General features: G+C 39.9%; 1 protein-coding gene across 4 annotated transcripts in view; it reads right to left on the bottom strand.

Moving 5' to 3' along the window:
• The window catches only part of DNAJC6 (DnaJ heat shock protein family (Hsp40) member C6), a 194,229-nt gene that overhangs the window by 9,602 nt on the left and 165,540 nt on the right, over nucleotides 1-19,087 (bottom strand). For all 4 annotated transcript variants that reach the window (XM_044002152.1, XM_044002153.1, XM_044002154.1 and 1 more), the window contains 4 exons: nucleotides 9,673-9,741; nucleotides 8,671-8,805; nucleotides 7,077-7,340; nucleotides 4,671-4,813 (listed from right to left, as the gene is read on the bottom strand). In XM_044002152.1, the coding sequence (XP_043858087.1) occupies nucleotides 4,671-4,813; nucleotides 7,077-7,340; nucleotides 8,671-8,805; nucleotides 9,673-9,741 (611 nt within the window). The remainder of the gene's footprint in view (nucleotides 1-4,670; nucleotides 4,814-7,076; nucleotides 7,341-8,670; nucleotides 8,806-9,672; nucleotides 9,742-19,087) is intronic.

The raw sequence follows: 19,087 nt of genomic DNA on the forward strand, positions 1-19,087 counted from the left end.
TAGTGGTAGTAGTGGAACTCGGACGAGGCCATTACACTGGTTACAGCATCAGAAGCATCAGTGTTGGGAGCTCTCAGTCCAGAAACATGAAGGGGTTCAGACAACTGGTCAGAAAGAGACTATGAGGGGGGCAGCTAGGTGGCGCAGTGCATAAAGCACTGACCCTGAATTCAGGAGGACCTGAGTTCAAATCCAGCCTCAGACACTTGACACTTACTAGCTGTGTGACCCTGAGCAAGCCACATAACCCCTTAACCCTCATTGCCAAAGAGAGAGAGAGAGAGAGAGAGAGAGACTACAAGGAACCCATTTCTCACTGTGGGTGCAGCTGGTTCTGACTGGCTATTGCTGAAATGCAGTTCTGGGTCACAGTTCCAGGGTGGAGAGGAGCACTAGAGGCCAGTCACAAAGAAGGAAGGACCCTGGTCACAGTTCCAAGGAAGAGAGGAGCACTAGCACTTGGAAATGCAGGAGCAAGGGCCCTGGGTAAAGACCAGAGTGCAGACCAGGAGAGCAGTCACCACACTTCTCCCAGGATCACAACACCTTGGAAGCACCAAAAAAAAGCACCTTGGAAAAACAAAACAAAATGAAACCAAACAAAAACAACAACAACAACAAATAACCCAAACAAACAAACCCAGAACTAGCTGTGAAAACAGAAACATGAACAAGCCTAAAGCTTGAGAGAGTGATTCCCCACCTACAGGTGAGCAGAACCAAACTTTGACATGAAGTTCAAAGTCAAGATAGAGGCTGGAAAAATGAGCAACCAACAACAACAAAAAGAACTTGACCATAAAAAGCTACTTTGGTGGCTGGGAAGATCAAGACAAAACTCAGAAGGCAATAATATAAAAACAACCACAATCAAAGCCTTGGGGGAAAATGTTGTATGTACAAAAATATTTACATCAACTCTTTTTGTGGTGGCAAAGAATTCAAAATTGAGAACATGGTTAAACAAACTGCAGCATGTGATTTTGATGAAGTACTGTTGTGCTATAAGAAATGATGATGGGGCTGGTTTCAGAAAAACATAGGAAGACATATGAACTGATGCAGAGTGAAATGAACAGAATCAAGAGATCATTATACACAATAACAGCAGTATTGTATAATGATCAACTGTGAAAGTTTCACTCTGACTTAGGTACTCTGATCAATACAATGATATAAGAAATTTCCAAAGGACTCCTGAAGAAAAAATTCTATCTACTACCAAAGAACTGATGAACTCTGAGTAGAAATTGAAGCATAATTTTCTAACTTTATTTTTCATTTTTCTGTGTGACATGGCTTAGTTGGAAATGTTTTGCATGATTTCACATGTATAATTGATATCTAGAGAGATTTGGAACTCAAAATTTAAAAAGAAATTATATATATATATATATATACATATATATACATATATACATATATATGTGTGTGTGTGTATATATATATATATATATATATATATATATATATATATATATATATATATATATATATATACACACATATACATATGCCAGGCTTGCCTCAGGCATTCAATTCAGGCCCCTGTAGGATTTAAAATAAACTGTTAAAAAATGGATCTATTTTCATGTTGGTAGCACATAAGATCTGAATATAGGCCTTTGACTCTTCATTTATAAAATGAGGATAATAATACCTGTAGCAACCTACCTCTCTGGGTTGTCAGGAAACTCCAATCAGACAATATTGATAAAGCACCTTGCAAATTCCAAAGTATTAGATTCAATTCCAAGTGCTGATTAAGTGCTTAGTGTGTGTGAGGTATTGTGCTAAGTGCTATGGAGATAAATGGGATAAAAGGCCCTCAAGGACCTTACATTCTTCTTAATATTTAGTAAATTAATAATAATAATTGCTAGCATTTATGGAATGCTTTATCTGGCCTCATGCACTTACTTGCTGTGTGACCCTGGGCAAGTCACTTAACCCTTCACTTTCCTCATCTGCAAAATGGGCTAGAGAAGGAAATGATAAACCACTCCAGTATCAATGCCCAGAAAACCCCAAATGGGATCAGAGTCAGACACGACTGAAAACAACTGAACAACAACAAATAGAATGCTTTAAAGTTTGAAAAGTACTTTACAAACATCTCATTTTATCCTCACAATAACCTTGGAAGACAGGTGATATGATTATTCCCATTTTACAGATGAGGAAATCAAGGTAGATAAGTTAAGTGATTTGCCAGGTCATACAGATATTATGAGTCTGAGACAGGCTTTGAGCCCAGGTCTTCTTGACTTCGAGACCAGTGTGCTGTCCAGTGTTATATCCAGCTGTCCATTATGACCCCAGCACCATCATCATCATGGCTAAAATTTATATGATGTCTGGTAAAGCACTTTACACACACACACATGTGTATATACATGCATATACATATATGTATATTATGCATATAATTATATGTGTGTAGGCATCTATAGATATACATACATAATTACATAAATAGATCCATCTATATAGATATCCACTTATTGATATGTATATGTAATCTAACTTATCTTATTTGACCCTCACAAAAACCTTGAGAAGTAGGTGCTACTATCATGCCATTAAAAACATTACCCCCTTTTTAGAGATGAGGACACAAAGATCAATAGAAGTAACATGACCTGTGCAGGGTTCCATGGCTAGTGGACTGTCAGTATAAAAACTGACCTGTTGAATAATGGAGTCAGGAGACCTGAGTCCCACCTCTGATATTTACTATTTGTGTGATCATGGACAAGTCAATTTCTTTCAGCCTCAGTTTTCTCATCTGTAAAAGCCTCCCTTGCAGAGTTTTTCATGAAGAACGCGCCGTGGTCACCTTGGAATATTGGCTAAATGGGAGCAGTTATCGCATTTTGTTTAAAGGGTTGAGAGGCTTCTCCACCATCATGCAGCTAGTTAAGCAGTAATCAAGTGACAAGACCGAATCAGGAAAACTTTTGTTCAAATGGAGCCTCAGGCTAGCCGTGGGATCCTGAGCAAATGTTTGGCTCAGTTTCTTCTTTTGTAAAGTGGAGATAATAACAGCACCCCCAAAATCGGGTCACAAAGAGTCAGACACAACTGAAAAATGACTGAACAACCACTACAAAGTGATGTGACCTCATCTGAATGATAGCTTCCCTACAGCAAAGAAATCGACCTTCTCCGAGATTTGTTTCTATTGCACTCACTAGAGTGGCTAAGAAAAACTTCCTGTTGTCTCCTGAAGGCTCCAAGAGCTCACTCTGCCCAAACCTTCAGAGCTGAGCATCTGACCTACCCTTTGTCAAGAAAACTGAGGACACTCACCGCAAGCTTAGCCTTTGCTCATCTCCCATTCCCCTGCCATCCCTCACTGTGTCCTCCTTCACTCCAACCTCTGATGAAGAGGCAGTCCTTCTCTGGGTCAATGCAAACCTCTCTATGTGTACCTTTGATCCTATTCTCTCCCATCTTCTCCAGCAGATGTCTTCATTTTCATGTCGTCTTTTTCCAGTCTTCAAACTCTCTCTTTATTGGTTCCATTCTTACTGCCTATGGACTCAAGTTTCCTCCATAAAAAAGCCCTCCCTAGGTCCTGACATCCTAATTCAGTATCCCCCTCCATCTCTCCTCCCCTTCTCAGCTATACTCAATGTCTCCATTTCGTTATCTAGATCTTTTCTAAATCCTCTGTAATCTGGCTTTTGGCCTCCTCGCTCAACGGAAACTGTTCTCTCTGAAATAATCAATAATCCCTTAGTTGTCACATCTGATGGCTTTTTTTCAGCCATCTGCCTCAATGACTCCGCAATCTTGGACACTTAACTACCCTGTCCTTCGGCATCCTCCCTTCTCTCTGGATTTGCATGACACTGCTTTCTCCTCCTACCTGGCTCCTGCTGACTAGAGACTTCCAAGCAAGCAGTGGGTGACGGTTGGTCAGGAGGGTTGTAGAATGATTCTCCTTCAGGTTCAGTTTGGACTAGAATGCCTTTGATGTTCTGCCTGATGGGGAGATTCTGTTAATGACTGGAGCATCTTACTTCTCCATGAACAAGTTGGAAGCAGCTAGGTGTTGTTGGGCAGAGTTATCAAATTCAAATAGAAATGGATTCCTGCTAGCTAGAAAATCACAAAACAACATTATCTATGGTGTATCGTATTTTTATTTCTTTTGGTAAACATTTCCTAATTACATTTTAATCTGGTTTCATGGCATTGGAGAGTGAGTCCTCTGGTGTTTGGCATAGAGTTCTGAACATGGACTCAGGAACACTGAGTTCAAATTCTTCTGTAGACACTTTATAACTGGATGACCTTCAGTGGGTCACTTAAATACTCTCAGCCTCAGTTTCCTCATCTGTAAAATGAGGATAATAACATCCTTCCCACTTCACAGGGTTGTTGTGAGGATCCAATGAGGTAATGCAGGCAGAACACATCATAAATCCTAGGCACTAAACCGTATAAAGGTTCTCTAATAGTAATGGTGGTGGCAAATACTAGTAATAATAGGAATAGTGGTAATATCTCCTCTAGCCCTGTCCCATTGAGGAACAGAGACTTGAACTCAGGCCTTTGCTTTTACAAATCCAGTTACTCTCTTACTAATTCACATGGGCAACTTTAGGCAGAAGAGACCTGTGAGGACCCAACCACCCAATTACTTCGAGCTCCTTTCTCACCTTCAGTTTCTCAGGGTCCATATCTTTTGCCATTTCTTCCTTTCTCATTTCAGCTATTGTTCTGGGCCCCTTCTTATCTTTGTGAGCATTGAAGCCTTGGCCAGACAGCAGGTCCTCAAAATCAGCTGTTTTGGATTTCCCTTCTGTAAAATAAGAAAGTGATCATGAAATTATTTTGATACCTTCCCCCCAATAAGAAACACATATACATTCACAAAGTATATATATATATATATTTAAATTAGGTATTTGAACATATATTGTATAAAGCACAAAATGACTAGGTCTAAGTCCATAAAGATGAGGCTGCCACGGAATCTTAATTTTATGTCTCAGAATCATGGAGCTGGCAAAGAACCTTTGAGATCATCCAGTGATCTCACTTAACAGGGAGGAGAGAGGAGTGAGCAGAAAGAAGGGGAGGGAGAGAAGGGGTAAGAAGAATAGAGGAACCGGGGCAGCTAGGTGGCGCAGTGGATAGAGCACCGGCCCTGGAGTCAGGAGTACCTGAGTTCAAATCTGGCCTCAGACACTTAACACTTACTAGCTGTGTGACCCTGGGCAAGTCACTTAACCCCAAATGCCTCACTAAAAAAAAAAGAAAAGAAAAATAGAGGAACCAATGGAGAGAGAGGGAGAGAGGAATAAAAGGGGGTAGAAAGGATGAGAAAGGGAAGAGGGAAATGAAGGGAGAAGGGGAGAGAGGAATAGAGAGACAGAGACAGAGAAAGAGAATTGATTTCCTATCACTCTTCAACAATGGTTGGTCCAAATTTTCTCTTCCTCTAGCCACATTCTCATGTTGCCACTTCCTTGCCCTTAACAAAGGAGAGTACCTCCTATTTTACTAAAAAAATTCCTAATAAATCTAGACCATTTACTGTGAGTTTCCTCTTCATATTTCCCTCACACATCAAATTCCCTCTTCATCATTCCAATTCTCTCCCATTTTAACTCTTAGTCTCTGACAAAAAGTTGATCCTTCTACTCAAGGACAATTCTTCTGCCTGTGCCCTTGATCCCATCCCCTCCTGTCTCCTTTGGGGAGTGTCTTCTCTCTGAAATGATCTCCGATTTATCCTATATATGTCTTTACATTCTTTACAGTTTTTCTTTCTCAGTAGACTGTGAGGTCCTTGAGACCAGAGAAGTTTTTAACCTTTCCTTATAACCCCTTTGATTATCTGTTCTCTCTATATCTTCAATTTCACGTTATATGTAGGCTTTCCTACTCTCTACAAACATGCCCAGGTTTCCTTCCATCATTAAAAACCCTTTACTGGACACTCTCATTCCCTCGAGCAAATGTCTACATCTCTTCTCTCCTTATGGAAAGCCAAGATCCAAGAAAAGGTCCTTTGTATTCATTGCTTCTTCTTCCATATTGCCTATTTACTTCTGATCAGAAGTGCTAAAAGATCCTCCATTTCATCAAAGATGTTTGCCCCTTGTAATAGTATACTTAGTTTTGCTGGGTAAATTATTCTTGGTTGTAAGCCTAGATCTACCTTCTAGAATATCATATTCCAAATTCTTCACTTCTGTAGAGTAGCAGTTTCCATGTCTTATGTTTTCTTGACAATGGCTTCTTGGCTTTCCTTCTTTCTGACTGCTTGTGCTATTTTTTCCTTTGAGCTGGGAGTTCTGGATTTGGGCTATAATATTACTAAATATTTTTATTGGGTTTTTTTTCTGGAGGTAAATGATACATTCTTTCAATTTCCACTTTACCCTGTAGTTCTAAGAGATTGAGTCATTTCTCTTTTCTGATTTCTTGAAATCTGATGTCTTGGCTCAATTTTTGGTCATGGTTTCCAGGTAGTCCAACGATTGCTACATCACCTCTCCTCAATCAGTTTTCCAGGCCAATTATTTTTGCTGTAAGATAACCTACATTTTCTTATTTTTTTACTGTTTTTACATTATTTTAATTGTTTTGATATCTCACGGAGTCATTAGTTTCTATTTGGTCAATTCTAATTTCCTAGAATGGGGCATCCTAGAGCCACTGCAGCTGGTCCATTTTATATGCTTTCAGCTGCCTATTCTATAATTTTAAAAAGCCTTCCAAAGGCACCCAAAAGACATCAAATTCTGGGGATAGAAACTGGCAAAAAAGAAAGGACATACCTGTGCCTGTAATTAAAAAACTAACCAGGATCAGAACAGCTACTTTGAAGTCCCCAACCCTCTCACTTCTCCCTCTTTGCAAAGGAATAATGAAGTTACCCCTAGGAGCTCAGAAATTAAATGAATTTTCTTGCTGTTTACCCCTAATTTCTTATCCTTAACACTCTCTCTCCTTTCTCTCCCCTTTTCCCCCATCTAACTACCACACATATTAGTTTTGAACACCAAAACACAACACATCCACTCTAACAACAAGTTCCAGTTGGATGATTTTACCCAAATTAGAAGGTCCTTTTCCACGGTCGTTCTGACCACTTGGCATTGATGAGAAGCTTACATTGTAGTTCGGTCTGTTCTGGGGAGAGGCATGGGGCATGCTGGGCTGTGACTTGGGTTGGGTTTGCTGCCATGAGTAGCTGGACCCCTGCTGCCATCCCCCACCCATTGGCTGGGGAGATGGCTTCTGTGGTGAGCTAAGAGGGGGGAATCCTCCACCTAACCCAGTTGGCGTGGTAGGCTTGCTGGCGAATGAAGAACTACCTGCAACAAAAGGAAAACACACAGTTTTGGCCATCTCTTAGCTATCTTTTTTGGCAACTCAAACATTCACAGGTATCATGTCACAATTTCAGTGGAAGTTACCTCATTTAGAGAAGGGTTCAAAGGAATTAAAAGGAGAAAATCTGTTCAGGTGTCCTGCTTAAACTTCTATTATCATAGCTAGTCATAGGATTACACATTGAGTGGGGAATTTAGAATCCATCTAGTCTAGCCTCCATTTCATAGATGAGGAATGAAACCAAGAGAGGTAATGACTTCCCCCAGTCACCCTGGGAGTACATGGTAGAGTAGGGATCTGAAAGCTGACCCTGTCTCCAAATCCATGATATAACATCTCATTTCTTTTCAATGAACACTAGCTAAAGCCATTTGTGTCCATGAATAAATGAAACCTTTTAAATGTGTGAATTACACACTTGTGAATAAAGATATTAATGTGAAAACTTTCCTTAGTAATCATGTTTTTCATATAATTACATCAATTGGTGGAATGCCTTTCCTGGTTCCCCAGGAGCTAAAACTTAGCCTACTAATATACTCTCATATTTATTTGAAGTACATTCTGTATCTTCTTACATGTGTCTAGGCTGTTTCTCCTGATAGATTATAAGCCCCTTGAGGGCAGGAACTGTCTTTGGTTTCTGTCTTTACATCCCTAGCACAGTGCTTGGCACAGACCAGAGACTTAATAAGGTCTTGTTAAACAAGAAGAGGGCATCAGTCTTGGATTATTGGATTAATTGTAGCCTAATTAACACAAGAAATTGTAGGGGCAGCTATGTTGTTCAGTGGATAGAGCACTGGTCCTCAAATTGGGAAAACCTGAGTTCAAATCCGATCTCCAACACGAGCTGTGTGACCCTGGGAAAGTCACTTAACCTCTGAGGGCCTCGGCAATTCTCTAGGTAGAGTTCTCTCATAGGTCTAGTCCCTAACTTTGTCCTTCCAAACACTCTCACAGATTAAAGCATTGTTTAACCCAACAAATCACTGGCTCAGCACTCTCCAAAGAAGTCACCCTTGTTTGCAAACAGTACACATTGCAGGCCTGCAAACATTTATTGGCCCATTCTCTTTCAAGAAGGATTGAAGATAGAGCTTTTCCTAAATGAACTTCTCAGTAGCAAGTGGACCAGTGACTAGAGTTCATCTGTGAGGTAGCTTTTGTTTTGTAATCTCTCTTCACAAGCCTCAGGCATCACACCTTTCCAATGAACAAAACTTGTAGTCTTACATAATAACAGCTCAGCCTAGGACAGATGCATAATGCAAGATTTTCATCCATAAAAGTTATTATTTTGACCTTAACCTGCTAAATTTGCACCAAGTGTGCCAAGGTCAGCAAACGGGTCCAGAGACTGTGGCTTGTTCTGATGTGTGGGGGTGTTGTGCATTGAGCCTGTGGGGCTGGTGGCAGCTGACTTGCTTCCCATTCCAAAACCACCTAAAGAGGAAAATAGAGACATAAAATAATAATCAGGCCAACGTTCACACTATGCGATCTCAAGCCCCATTACTCTCTGAGTGCCTCTGTCCCTGGGAATAGTTATCACCCATATGGCCTCACAGGAGAGTCAAAAACAAGACTTGGTGAACTCATACGAGGTCATTGAACAAATTCTTTGAAAGATTTTCATAAGAGAGTTGTTAAAATGCCTTGGATTTTGCAGAAGGGTGGAGAAGGATGTACTGTCATGTTCTTCCCAGGTTATCTCTGCTTTAAACATGCCTTTTTCCTTCACTCAGATGTCACATGGATCAATCTCTAGTGCCCTCTTCATTCCAGCTGCCATGACCCAATTTATCAATATCCTTGCAAATACATGGTAGCCAGAAGTAGATACAATGATCTCATCTGCTAAGGGAGAACTATAACATAAACATTATGCCTCTCTTGCTTCAGCCTAAAATTATATATCTGTGTTGTTAGTTCCACTATCAAATTGTTGACTCACATAGAAGGATCTCTAAGTCCAAGACTTTATCCCATGGACTATTGTCCAACCCCACTTCTCCCATCTATGCTTGTGCAGTTGGTTTTTGGAACCCAAGTACAAGACTTTACGCTTGGCCCTGTCACACATCACCTCATCGGATTCATCTGAACATTTTAGCTTTTTGAGAATTTATTGGATCAATCCTGACTGTCACACATTGGGTTAGCTACTGATCCCAGGTTGGTATGCTAAGAAGAAAACTCAGTTCAGCCTATAAGGTCCATTTATGAGCACAGTAAGCACTTTTGCTATTTTGGGGGCATCATCTCAAAAATAAAACAGGCAGACTGAACACTAAATCTGGGGAAGATTACCTGGTTTACTGGGCCAGTCCCAACCACCTGAAACATCTGGCTGGATGGAAACAGTGGGTGTGCTGGAAGCTGCCAGATGAAAGAACACAACAGATCATCATTTCCTTATCTGAAAAATTTGAAAGTCCACAATCAGTACAAGAATTGAAACATTACCAATTTGCCTTTTCCTTAAGAAATGGGCCAGGTCCATGAGTAAGTAAGACTCCAGATACAATTTTAGCCTCAAACATGACAGAAGCAGGCACTTGTTTGCCCCGCTCTGGTGCCAAGCCTGATCCTTTGAAACAGACTACCCAGCAGAGTTAAGAAAGGAGAGCCAAAAGCATCAGCAATATGCATAAGGCCTAAAAGTGTCTAGATGAAGACCACAAAATGGCAGCAGAAGTCAGGCCCAAACCCATCAGTGGCACGGGCACTGACTTCTTAAAGCACACAGTCAGACATTTTCTGAGTAGAGAGCAAGTACTATAGTGTACTACCCACATTATTCAAGTGAGTTCATTCATAGAAGATGAACTTAAAGTCAATGTATGTAAAGTACACATTAATGTATTTAAAACATTCTATAATTCAGCCCCAGTCACCGACTTTATGATGTTTAGTTTAAATGTTTTGGGGATTACATTTTATGAAGGGTTTTAGTGAGGATAATGATGATGATAATAATATGACAATTACATTTTATGGAAGGTTTTAATTATAATAACAATAAGATTTATTTTATGGAGGGTTTCAGTGATAATAGGGATGATAATAAAAATATTAACAGCAATAACATCAATTCATATCTACATAGTACTTTATGGTTTGCCAAGCATTTGACCTATATCATCTCATTTCATCCTTGCAACAACCCTGTTAGGTATATGTGCTATAATTATCCCCATTTTATAGAGGAGGAAACTGAGGCAGAGAGGTTAAGTGACTTGCCCAGGGTCATAGAGCTAATAATAATCATAATAATGATAGTTAGCATTAATATGGCACTTGAAGCTTTGCAAAGTGCTTTACATGGGACTTCATTTGCTCCTCACCACAGCCTTGGGAGGTAGATGCTATTATTCTTCCCATTTTGCTGATGAAGAGACTGAGGTCAAAATGGGTTAAATTACTTGCCCATGATCACAAAGGTGATATCTTTGTGAGGAAATATTTTAACCCAGCTCTTCTGGAGTCTACATCCAGTCCGCCCTGCACTTTATCACACTGTCTCTCCAAGTTTGGGTGTGCATGTGTTGAAACACAATTTAATCAGAATTTAATAAGAAACAATCTTATCCATCTCAACTTGGAATAGACAATTCTAACAATGTGCCCTCCCCAGTTCCACCTGCAGAGCCGACCAGCAATGCCCCACCTGTGCTGAAACAGCCCTACCCACCTGTCTGAGGCACTGTGATCTCAAAAAAAAAAAAAGGATGTTTTAGGAACAATCTTTTCTAGCTCAGCTCTAGGTTGTGACCTCACTTCACTGAAGCCCAAACTCCTTCCTCACAAAAGACCTTGTTTTTATCTTGTATTTATACTGGAAATATTTCTAGATGTATATACTGTTTCCACCATTAAGCCTTGAAGCTAAGCCTTGAAGACTTTTTCCATCTCTATCCCACCAAGATCCTCACACTTTAATAAACTTTAATACAAACATGATCAGATCTCTTATTGAACTCCATAACATCCAAACCATTTACAAACATTTATTAAGCACCTACTATGTACCAGGTACCATGCTAGGCACAAGGTCTAACAAGACAAAGGTGAAACACTACCTGCCCTCAAGAAGCTTACAATCTAGCCAGGGGAGACAACATACATAGCTATATACCAAATAGATACAATGTGATGGGGAGGAATGTAGGGTGTGGTCCTAGTGAGTGCCCCTGAAACTTCCCTCATCAATAAGTGGGATAGAGTGCCAGACCTGGAATCATGAAGACTCATTTTCTTGAGTTCAAATCTGGCCTTAGATACTCAGTAGCTGTGTGACCCTGGGCAAGTCACTTAATCCTTTTTGCCTCAGTTTCCTTATCTGTAAAATATGCTGGAGAAGGAAATGGCAAACCACACCAGTGTCTTTGCCAAGAAAACCCAAATGGAGGGGCAGCTAGGTGGCATAGTAGATAAAGCCCTGGCCCTGGATTCAGGGGGACTTAAGTTCAAATCCAGCCTGAGATACTTGGCACTAGCTATGTGACCCTGGGCAAGTCACTTAACCCTCATTGCCCTGCCCCCCCCCAAAAAAAAAGAGACAGAAAGAAAGAAAACCCAAATGGGATCTTAAAGAGTCAGACATGACTGAAAAACAACAAAACAGCAATTATGTATAGAAGCCTCTTTATCTAGCACTAATTAGCAATAGCTCGTGTTCTTATAACATTTGAAGGCTTGCAAAATTGCTTTACACAGATGGCTTTATTTGAGTCTCATGAGACAAGTATCAGAGGAATTATTTTAATTTTGTAGATGAGAAACTGAGGCTCAAAAGTGTACTGATTTGTTCACAATCTGTATTCCTGATATGTAACTGCTGATTTATTTTTTGTTCGTTTTCTAATTGTGCCTTTCCTATTTCATAGTCTCATAGTTCTAGAGCTGGAAAGGCCCTCAAAGGCTATTGAGTCTAATTCTCTTTATTTCACAGATAAAGAAACTGAGGCATGGAGAGGTTAAGTAACTTGTTCTGTATCATACAAATAGTGAGTATCCCAGGTGGGATTTGAACCTAGGGCCTCCTGCATCCAAGTGTCATGCCCTATCCACTATTGCATTGTATGCCACTTCTAGTGTACTAATACTGAAAGCTAATACCCCTCACTACTGTTTCACAACTTATAAAATAAAGAAAAATACAAATTTGTCACTTAAAGCCCTTATAGGCTATGATGTGCCTGAAATGGTCAAGAGCCTGGCTTGGGTGCCCATAGCAATGACAATCCGCATCAGAAGGTTTTGTGGAAAATGAACAAACTAAGTAACAAAATGCTGAGCAAACTGGAAATGGCCCAGAAATGCTCCACACAGAGGGCTTTGGCTACATCAATGATGACTTGGAAGGAGATCTGCAGACTCCTGGGTGCTCTGGTCACTGAGGTCTGAACCTACATTTTAGCAAAGAAGGCATCACTGGCACAATTATCTCAGGAAAGAAATAACACGGTGAGGGAGGGGAAATAGAATAGCCTGGAAGTCAGAACAGGTGGGCTGAAAACCTCCTCTGCTAATTCTTCCCTTATAACCTCCATCAATTCACTTAAACTCAGCCTCAGTTTCTCCCTAAGTACAATGAGGGATTTGGACTAGAGGACGTCCTCATCCCTCAGTGCCATCATTCTACTTGGCCGGGCAGAAGTAAGCACAATGGATGAATAGTAGCAGGGAGAAGCTGTTAACAATTTGAGCTGTCCCAAAGGGCAACAGCCTGCCTGCCTCCACAGCTAATGGGCCCCACTCCATCCTGGTCATCTTCAAGTGAAGGCTGGCTAACTGCTTATCAAGAAATATAAGCTCTTTGAAGGCAAGGTCTGTCCCACTCGCTCATTTTAGTAATCCCAGTGCTTAGTAAATGCCCAGCACAGAGTAAGTCCTTAAAAATAAATGCTTGTTGATTGACCACACGTTGACATCATACCTTCTACTTTCCATACTACAACGTTCTATGTTCTAATACTCTACATTCTGACATTCTATGCTCTACATTCTAACATGCTAAGTATCAAGGTTCCTCCCTGCTCTATGTCCTAACATTCTAGGTCTCAAGGTTCTTTCCATCTCTAACATTCTTTGTTCTATGGTCCATTCTTTCTCAAAATCCCATCATCCTAAAGAATTTAAGCCAAATAAAAATCTAATTACACACTTCCTTGTACTTCTTAAAACTCAATGATTGAAAGACAATGGAGAGCAAAAACTATCTTTTCCATCTCAATGGAGAAAGAATTGTGCTATTTCCCTAAGCTAGAATGGCTATTTTTATAGAGCTCGTTAAGCCTTTCAGAGTCATCAGAACACCAAACATGACAATGTAAAATTCAAGGTGGTGTCATTACTGTTCTTAAGGGGCAGTTTACAGATGTTGAGAATGTCATGCTGGGATGAAATCAATTCCAGAAATAGCTGAATGGTTCTTGCCTAATCAGCAGAAGAATCTGAGCATCAACTTGCACCATACAGACCTTCATTATCTTCTCCTCAACTCAGAATAGGCCAGTCTCAAACATGTAGATTGATCCATATGAATTCAGAGTTTAAAGAGGGTCCTTTATTAAATTCTGAAGACCCCAGTTGGCCTTTGAATCCTAAACTAAGGCTAAGGAAACAGGACAGCTGCTGATAAGGGAGCATGGATGACCATATAATTGCACACTTGCTGTGTGCAAAGATAGACTTAGATATCAATAGAGTCTGCCTGTTGAGATTCAGGGAATGAAGAAAGAATATATTGAATTTTATAACTGATAATAATGATTCACATTTTTATAGCTTTAGTTGATAGCTCAGAGGCCATCTCATTCAACATGTATCTCAACAAGATTTGCCTTTACAGAATCCCTAAAAAGTGGTCATCTATGCTCTGTTTGAAGACCTCCATTAACAAGGCACCACTGCCTCCAGGCCCCACCACCAGCTATTTTGTGATAGTCCTAAATATTGGGAATTTTTTTTTTTTTTTTTAGTGAGGCAATTGGGGTTAAGTGACTTGCCCAGGGTCACACAGCTAGTAAGTGTTAAGTGTCTGAGACCGGATTTGAACCCAGGTACTCCTGACTCCAGGGCCGGTTCTCTATCCACTGCGCCACCTAGCTGCCCCAATATTGGGAAATTTTTAAAAAATGTCCAAAAATCTGCCTCTCTGTAACTATACCCATTGGTCTTCAGTTTGTCCTCCAAAGTTTGGCTGAACAAATCTAATCCTACTTCCTTATAACAGTCCTTCAATGATCTGCCTACAATTACCCTAGCATCTCTGCATCTTCTCTTCTCCAGGCTAAATATCCCCGACTGTTTCAATCCATTTTCTCATGATATGGATTCTAGTCTTTCCATTATCTTCATCACTCACCTCTATATGCACTCTGTTTTGTCAATGCCTTCCCTAATATGTGGAAGCCAGAAGGGAAGACACTATTCCAAGGGGAGCCTGTCTAGGGCAGAGGATTGAATCTCCCTCACTCTAAACCAGCGGATCATAGGTTGAGGTCCATGAATTTTTTTCTTTTTTTTTTCAAGGCAATGAGGGTTAAGTTGCCCAGGGTCACACAGCTAATAAGGGTCAAATATCTGAGGCCGGATTTGAACTTAGGTCCTCCTGAATGCAGGGCCAGTGCTTTATCCACTGCACCACCTAGCTGCCCCCTGGTCCATGAATTTTTTTTTTAAATATATTTTTAAATGCAAAATTTTTTTTGCGGGGCAATGGGGGTTAAGTGACTTGACCAGGGTCACACAGCTAGTAAGTGTCAAGTGTCTGAGGCCAGATTTGAACTCAGGTACTCCTGAATCCAGGGCCGGTGCTTTATCCACTGCGCCACCTAGCCGCCACCTAAATACATATTTTTTAAAATATGTAATCCTCTCTTATTTATTTTACTCATTTAAAATCATTATTCTTAGAAGGAGTCCATAGGAGTGTTTCTCCAAACTGCCAAGGGGGTCCACAATACAAGAAAGCCGATGAATACCTCCTTTGACACTGCACTTACCTATGGGGCCACTAGGTGGCGGAGTGGATAGAGAGCTAAGCCTGGAGTGAGAAAGTGGTGGTGGTTCAGTCATTTTTCAGTCATGTATGATTCTTCATGTGGGTGTTTGTTTTTTGGTTTTCTGTTTGGTTTGGTTTTTTTGTTTTGTTTTTTTGTTTTTTGGCAAGGACACTGGAGTGGTTTACCATTTCCATTTCTAGCTACTTTTACAGATGAAGAAACTGAGGCAAACAGGGTCAAATGACTTGCCCAGGGTCACAGAGCTAGTGAGTGTCTAAGGCCAGATTTGAATTCAGGGAGCTACGTCTTCCTGACTCCAGGCAGAACATTTCAAATAGCTGTGAGATCCTGGGCAAGTCACTTAACCTCTGTCTGCCTCAGTTTCCTCATCTGTAAAATGGAATTAATAATGACACCTCTCTCCCAGGGTTATTGTGAGGATCAAATGAGACAATAATTACAAAGCACTTAGAACAGTGCCCAGGACATAGTAAATGCTGTATAAATGTTAGCTGTTTTATTGTTATTATCATCATCATAATTATTATTCTTTCCCCAAATAGGTCTTTTACTTCTGAATCTTTGTCCTTGAAATGGGCAGCAGGGATTGAAATGCTAGCAAATACCATAAACTCTCAGTTATTTTTTTTTTGTTCAGGACCTTTTAACCCACACAAAACCCTTTAAAATGACCAAAATATTTTGCTTCAAAATAAGCTCATAAGAGTAGGGCATCAAAAATTATTACCCCATTTTACAGACGAGGCAACTGAGGTTCTGAGATGTTAATTGACTTGCCTAGAATTACAAATAATGACCCAGTTCCAAAGACTCTCTATGCAAGTGATCGAATAATATTTGGTAGATATGTAATAAAACCCAACTCAATGGGAACAATTCCCTTTTAATCAAACTTACTGGTGTTCCCCATTTGACAATTAATTTTATTTCTCCTCTAATACTGAGCAAAATAATCTCCAGCTCTCAGATGAGTTCCGCTGGAGAAAAGCAGGAGATGGAGACATGCTTTATCACTCTCTGGTTTATACGAAATTTGACAGAAAAAGTTAGGGAGAAAAAATAATGTCTGGATGGTTTGGTTTGCACTGAAAGATGCAACACTGGAAGGGGGCAGCTAGGTGGTGCAGTGTATACAGCACTGGCCCTGGATTCAGGAGGAACTGGGCAAGTCACTTAACCCTCATTTCCCCCACCCCCCAAAAAAGATGGAACACTGAATTTAGAGTCAGCATTGGGTTCAAATACAAGTTCCACCAAATCGACCTTCAGTAACTCAGTTTGTTTGGATCTGATTGGGTTGGGGGGTTTTTTGTATTTTTTTTTTCAGTTTTTTCAATGCCTGCCAAATACAGTTACCCCTTTCACACTATCCCCACCAGGAGGCATAGGGGCATAATGCCCCTCAATCTGGAAAATTTGAAGTGGTCCTCCCTTCGTATCAGAGAAGGCCTGAATTATTGTGGTATTTAAAAGAAAATATTGATGTTATATAATACTGTACATATATTTTGTGCATTTCTGAGTTTCTAAACTTTTTGTTTGTCAACTCCTGGCCTTTGCATGTTGTCTTTGGCTTCACCACAATTTACATGTAATTTGTTGTGCCAGCCTGTGATATATTGAAACCACAGTGGGGAAAGTCAGGATGTGGAAGGGATAACTGCTGCAGATACCTTATAAATGTTCATTTAATGCAGCTGAATGAATGAATGGGGATTCAGCCTCTTACTGTGGCCTGGTGGTTTAGCACCATGGTCAGCACGCTTCATCCTACAGATTTACCAACTCATTCCCAGGGGAAATACAATGAAGGTAGAATAGTCAAAGGATATGAAAAAGCAGTTTTCAATTGAAGGAATGTAAGCACTGAAGCATAAAGAGGAATTTAAAGAAAGCTCTTAGGTTCTACCTCACAACTAGATTGACAAGGACAAGAGAAAAAAATGGCCTTTTTTTGGAGGGACTATGGGAAGAAAGGCATTGTGGGAAACTGTTGTTGGGGCTCAGAATTAGTCCAGTCCTTCTGGAAAGCAATTTGTAAGAATACTCCAGAAATTACTAAACTGTTCATAATCAGTGATACTTTTAATATATTGGGCTTCTATTTCAAAAAAGTGGCAAAGAGAAGAAGACTCATACATAGAAGAGTATTTCCAGCCTCACTCTATTGCTACAGAAAACTTGAAGCAAAGTGCATGCCTGGCAACTGGGGAATAAGTTGAACACAATGTACTATAGGATTGTAATGGAATATTATTGATGAATATGTGGATTCAAAGAAGTCTCAAAGACTTGCATTTTAGTCCCTATTTTTTCCACTTATAACTGAGACTATTAGAGCCTGTGACATGGTGAATTTATAGCTGGCCTCAGAGTTTTGAAGATCTAAGTTCAAATCCCACCTCTGGCACATACTTATCTGCATTATCATGATCAAGTCAGCACTGCAGACTCCTCTGTAGGAGTCTAAGTTACAGTTGGATGAGCTGCACGTGTATCAGGAGAAGGGTCACCCACTTTGGGAAGTCCTTTCACACTGGCAAAATCACAGGTTAGAGTACATTTAAGAGTCAGATGCAGTTTCAAGGGAATTTTGTATATGTTGTCCAATTAATTCATCTTAAGGCATCTCTCCCTACCTTTTTATTCATCCTTTTGGTAGTCTTTTTTTTTCTTTAATACCACACTCAATTGTTCTATCATCCCCACAGTAAATCTTCATTGGTACCAGAGGAAAACAGTTAAATAATAGTCAATTGAGTCTAGCAGTGTGTCTAACATTCCACAACCATGGTGCCCAAACATAGAGAGGAATATATATTACATCCTCTATTCTCTGGAACCAAGAAGGATCATTGCAATTAATCCAAGTGTGGCTGCCTTTTGGCATTATTTTAATTTACATTTTGAATCATCATCGTATTTTTTCTTCTTTTGGATTTACTCTTCAATTTTCCTCACTTGGCAGGACTCCATACAAGTCTTCCAATGCTTCTCTGAATAGCTGAAATTCACCATTTCTCACAGTATAGTCATATTCTATTACACTTTATTTAGTTATCCCCCAATGGATGAGCACCTACTTCATTTTCAGTTTTTTTGTTTTGTTTTTGCTATTATGCAAAAAGCACTGTGCTGAATATTTCATAATATACCAAACCTTTCTTTGTAAAGGTAAGAAGATAAAATGGATCCAATAATGATAATGTAGCCTTCTGGTTACCCACCTCCAGATCTACTCTATTTAGTCAATACCTTACTTATGGTATGCATCTAGTTGTAAGAGCACTGAGTCAAAGTGAATAAATTCATCCGTAGTTTTTCATGTAGTTACAATTATTTTTTCAGAATCATTGAACTAATGCACAGTTTCACTAACACCATATTAAAGTTGAAGCCATTACAACATAACAGAAGAGAAACCATAGTCAAAAATTCACAAAGGTAGGGTCTTTTCCAGACACATTACAGCTCTTACAAATGTTATATTGTTTATGACTTTCCTCTAGATAAGGCAAATACAAATGCAGTCATGCCCAGAGAGCCATGCTGGTTGGCAAAGGACTCTCTCAGTGAAATATCTGGAGCCGATGTGACGCAGATCATTTGTGATAGGGCTTCAAAATCCTGAGTGAGCTACCCTCCCCTAAAGTAAAAGACATCCCTCCCCTTTCCATCAGAAAACTCTAGTT

The sequence above is a fragment of the Dromiciops gliroides genome, chromosome 4, assembly GCF_019393635.1.
Source record: "Dromiciops gliroides isolate mDroGli1 chromosome 4, mDroGli1.pri, whole genome shotgun sequence".
NCBI lineage: Eukaryota > Metazoa > Chordata > Mammalia > Microbiotheria > Microbiotheriidae > Dromiciops > Dromiciops gliroides.